General features: G+C 38.2%; 1 protein-coding gene across 2 annotated transcripts in view; it reads left to right on the top strand.

Moving 5' to 3' along the window:
* Positions 1-3,046: 3,046 nt before the first annotated feature.
* Positions 3,047-5,040, top strand: part of LOC107572725 (peptidoglycan-recognition protein SC2-like) — a 4,420-nt gene continuing 2,426 nt past the window's right edge. Inside the window, exons 1-3 of one of the 2 annotated variants that reach the window (XM_016259158.1) lie at positions 3,047-3,091; positions 3,538-3,636; positions 3,715-3,910. In XM_016259158.1, coding sequence (XP_016114644.1) covers positions 3,079-3,091; positions 3,538-3,636; positions 3,715-3,910 — 308 coding nt within the window. In that variant the 5' untranslated portion in view covers positions 3,047-3,078. Of the gene's footprint in view, positions 3,092-3,381; positions 3,637-3,714; positions 3,911-5,040 lie in introns of those variants that run through there. The other variant, XM_016259157.1, reaches the window with a different exon arrangement.

A 5,040-nucleotide genomic window follows, 5' to 3' on the forward strand; every position in this document is an offset into this window, starting at 1 on the left:
TGCCAACCGCCAATAAACAGAAAAAGAAGAAGAAGAAGAAGAAGAGGAAAGATCATTGTTTGGTCCTCCGCCACGAGGAGGCGCTGTGATTGAGCTGCGCAGCGCTAAGCGGAGGTCACGCATGCGCACAAGCTTCTGTTTCTAGACATTTGGACGGAGTGAAAGAGAGCTGTTAGCTTTTATCCCTTTCCCTTGTTGCTATCTCTAAAGCCCTTCATATAGAGCTACGGTGACTTTATAATGGATTTGGAAGGTGCCACGTATGAACCTGGTTTTGTGGGCATCCGGTTCTGTCAGGAGTGGTGAGTTTAGATGAGTTTGGAGAGCTTGTGTCTCAAACTCGTGTCGCTAATCTGGTGTGTGTGTGTGTGTGTGTGTGTGTGTGTGTGTGTGTGTGTGCAGCTCATGCACTCATTCCTCAAGGAAAGCCAATGAGAATCAAATAAGAGTACACACACACATATACATATATATATATATACACACTACTTGCCATATAACAAAGCCAAGTGTACATCTCATGTTAAAGCTGAATAAAAAGTTGATCACAAAAAATAAGAGCGACTCTTGTAAAGACCTCCAGATGCTGGGGTTTGGTGAGAAAGTGCTTATGGGTAATAATCAGCGTGTACCTGTCGGCTGCTCCACCTTGAGCCGCAGTCTGAAGTGTGATCCGTGTTGAGTGTTTCCAGGACTCCTCTGGCACGACGTCTCCACCAGACTCACAGCAGGCGTTAGCTTCATCTGATAGGTCCTGTCAGGGGTCTGGACGCTCAGGACGGAGTCTTGTTTGGACTCGATCTGCACATCTGCATCATCCCTAACAACATCACTGCTGTGAGGGTAAAATAAAAAGTCAGCGGTGAAACATTCATGATAATGAACTACACTGTAAAAAATGACCGTGAATTTAACGGTAAAAGACTGTAAAAATGCTACAGTAAAAACCTGTTAAATGGTTAGCGGTAAATTCCCTTATTGCAGGTTTATATAATATTCTGAGTTTGCAATTGACTGTTTTTATTCATTTTGAGGAATACTGAATCTGTTTTTGTGCAGTGAGAAGAGTAAATAATGTTCATATTTAATCTAGAACTACAGTAACATCACAGCGCACTCCACGCCTCTGCACTTACTCCCCATTTTTCTCAACATGGCAACACGAGAGCTGTCAGTCAAGGGAAACAAAGTAACTAGCGTTACGTATTTGAAAAAAGTAACTCGGGTATTTCCTTCTAAATTAAAAAGTAATGCGTTACTTTACTAGTTACTTGAAAAAAGTAATCTGATTACGTTACTTGTAATGCGCTACCCCCAACACTGATGGCAGTATTTGCTCTTGTATAAATCTCTCTCTTTTTACAGTAATAACATGTTGTATCCTAAAGAGGATAAAGAAAACCGCATCCTGCTCTATGCTGTAAGTTCTTTTTTGCCAAATCTGTGTGCATTAATTGTCCTTTCAGTCCATGCGAGAGTCCAATCAATGTTTTTTTGCGTGTTTGTGCATTGATTTATGATTACAGATGTGATCTAACATATGCATATGACTTGTTATGATTACAGTCAAATATTTAGCCGACTTTAAAGACCAAATGTGTCGTTTTTGCTTATTAGTATGGTTGAATTAGATCATCGAAGGTCTTATTTAATATTATTTAACATATTTAATTATTGCAGGTTTATATAATATTCTGAGTTTGCATTTGACTGTTTTTATTCATTTTGAGGAATACTGAATCTGTTTTTGTGCAGTGAGAAGAGTAAATAATGTTCATATTTAATCTAGAACTACAGTAACATCACAGCGCACTCCACGCCTCTGCACTTACTCCCCATTTTTCTCAACATGGCAACACGAGAGCTGTCAGTCAAGGGAAACAAAGTAACTAGCGTTACGTATTTGAAAAAAGTAACTCGGGTATTTCCTTCTAAATTAAAAAGTAATGCGTTACTTTACTAGTTACTTGAAAAAAGTAATCTGATTACGTTACTTGTAATGCGCTACCCCCAACACTGATGGCAGTATTTGCTCTTGCATAAATCTCTCTCTTTTTACAGTAATAACATGTTGTATCCTAAAGAGGATAAAGAAAACCGCATCCTGCTCTATGCTGTAAGTTCTTTTTTGCCAAATCTGTGTGCATTAATTGTCCTTTCAGTACATGCGAGAGTCCAATCAATGTTTTTTTTGCGTGTTTGTGCATTGATTTATGATTACAGATGTGATCTAACATATGCATATGACTTGTTATGATTACAGTCAAATATTTAGCCGACTTTAAAGAGGCTGATGTTTGTTAAAAGTGGTTTAACGGAGAAGTGCTTTGTGTTATTGGACGGAACACTCTCTTACTTGTTCATGTATGTTTTCAGTGCAGAAACTGCGACTATCAACAAGAAGCCGACAACAGCTGCATTATGGTGGCCGATATATCGTGCATCCCTAATTTCATGCTATAGCAAGTAGTAAAGAGGACAAAGATAAAGCTATCTGTCATGCAAGAACGTCGAAACAACATTTATTGTTTTAACTACGTGATGAAATTGACTGAATTTGTAACCTGACACTTTGTTTCATAACAAAAGTACAAAGCACGAAGCTGATTGCTGTTATTAGTGCTACAAGTAATGTTTAGTGAACAGCTCATGATCTGTTGTTTTCAGTGTCTTGAAGCGGTTCGGGTCACATTAAATGCTGCTCCACACAAACTATCTGCTCTGAGTTTCGGTCGCTTTTAATGTGCATTTGGAAACGCAACCAATGTTTCACACGCCAACCATCCTCACCAACTTGTATTGAGAAGAGCTAATAAACTGACTATTGTTCCAAAAAAAATAGAGAAGGCTCTTCGGTTTTCCGCCAAAATAAAACCATAAATATTGGTATTGTAATTTTAAAGTTGTACTGCAAAATATTTTTCTGAATACTGTATTACAGTAGTACAACTAATAAATCACAAGATGTTTGACTATATTCTGTAGCTGTACAAACCACAAAAAACACGCAAAACTTGAGCCCAGAGTTTCCGAGTACCCCTGGAAAGTTTGTAAAGCGTAATTACAACATCAGATCAAATGTTTCTCAAACGTAAGATACTTTGTATGAATTTCTTGTTACATAAAGCAATTTCACACTGTCAGTCATGCTGTAGTTCTGAAAATCAGCACGGCTGTGATTGCCTCAGGCTGAATCACAGTGCAAACTAACTTATCATCAACATGAGTATAATCACAAGGTTTGATTTTTTTCCCATTGTACTTAAGAGAAGTGGTTGAGTAATCGGACACAGCGTTAATGCCACTTGTTACGTTATGCAACTCTGCCAAGCTGTCACTTCTGTTATTTGTGCAATGGTAAAGTATCGCCTATTCATAGTGGCATTTCCATTATGATCTATAAAAAGCCCGTGCAGTAGAATTTCTTCATATCTGCCTGTAGGACTCGCGACCTGAATTTCTGCACGAGACAGGAAAGTACGCGGAAGCTCAGCATGTTTGTCCCTCCCAGTCATATAGGGCTATTAAACTTGTCAGCTTGCAGGTCATGTCAACCACATTCGCCGGGTTTGAAAGAAACGTTGATCGCTGATATGGACGGACACACCGCTGGAGAACCCGTGGATATGAACGCAGGTAAAAGCAAGCGACCGTGCGCATAGCCTATATATGCCATTTGTAGCGTGCTTATCTGAGCGCACTGTTGTGTCGCAGTGGCTGTAGTGAGTCGTCGCGGATGGAACGCCGTGGAAGCTCGGGACAGGACGGAGATGAAGAATCCCGCACAGACGGTGATCGTTCACCACACGGCGCTCCGGTACTGCGCGCATCCACCCGACAGCGTCTCTCAGCTCGCGCACATCCAGCACATGCACATGCAAGAGAGGGGCTTCGACGATATCGGTTACAAGTAAGACATTATAACAAAACACTACATGTAATATCGGACCGTTCTTTATATCACAGTGTTATTAAGTTATACAATGATACATTCAAAATAAAGATTCCAAATGGGTGTTTTTGCAGTGATGCCCTAGTTTTGGTTCCCAAAAGAACCATTTTGAAGAACATTTAAAAAATATAAAGAACCTTTTTTGACTATGAAGACAACATTTTACAGTCAATTAAAAATATGTAATTTTGCTTTAAGATATTAAGAATATCCACAATACTCACAAGTGTCCACCCACATGAAAGTCAGTGACGTGTTAACTAACATATAGGAAGCAATTTTGCCATGTGACCAAAAATACATTTTTTTTTTTTTAAAGAAAACAATACAGAAACGTCCCCTGTAGATAGATCATCAAGACTGTGTCTAAAGGGTTTTCTTTTTCTTTTCAAATAATCACGTTTGCAGCTTTTTCCCCACCAAAATAAAAAATTAAAAAGTTTTGTCCTGTTTGAATTTTGCGGACATAACAAGGCTGACTCCAGTCTATACCTTACCAGTGTTGGGGAAAGTTACTTTTAAAAGTAATGCATTACAATATTGCGTTACTCCCTAAAAAAGTAACTAATTACGTTACTTAGTTACTTTTTATGGAAAGTAATGCGTTACATTACTTTTGCGTTACTTTCGCGTTACTTTTTAAATATAAGCAGGGCTTGATTGTTTTTAACATAAGAAGTTCTATTTATAGCAAATGTAAAAGCCCTTAACACCAAAAAGTGTAATGAATAAACCTCAGGCTGAAGCAAAAGTAAATTCACGTCTGTACAGTAGAACGCAGGAGAAGAAACACTCTTCAGCAAAAAAAAAACAAAGCACAAATGTTAGTTTATCTAAAGTCATTTTTGCTTATTAGTATGATTGAAATGGATCTTCAAAGGTCAGCAGCAAAGACATTGGTTAATAAAACGGGATTAAATACATTTGTGTTATTTAACATATTTAATTATTGCAGGTTTGCGTCATATTCTGAGTTTGCATTTCACGGTTTTAATTCATTTTGATGAATACTAAATCAGTTTTTTGTGAGTGGGATGAATTAATGCACATTCACATTTAGTCTAGAACTACAGTAACATCATGTTCAC

Source organism: Sinocyclocheilus grahami, unplaced genomic scaffold (genome assembly GCF_001515645.1).
Source record: "Sinocyclocheilus grahami isolate Dianchi unplaced genomic scaffold, SAMN03320097.WGS_v1.1 scaffold1802.1, whole genome shotgun sequence".
In the NCBI taxonomy this organism is placed as follows: domain Eukaryota; kingdom Metazoa; phylum Chordata; class Actinopteri; order Cypriniformes; family Cyprinidae; genus Sinocyclocheilus; species Sinocyclocheilus grahami.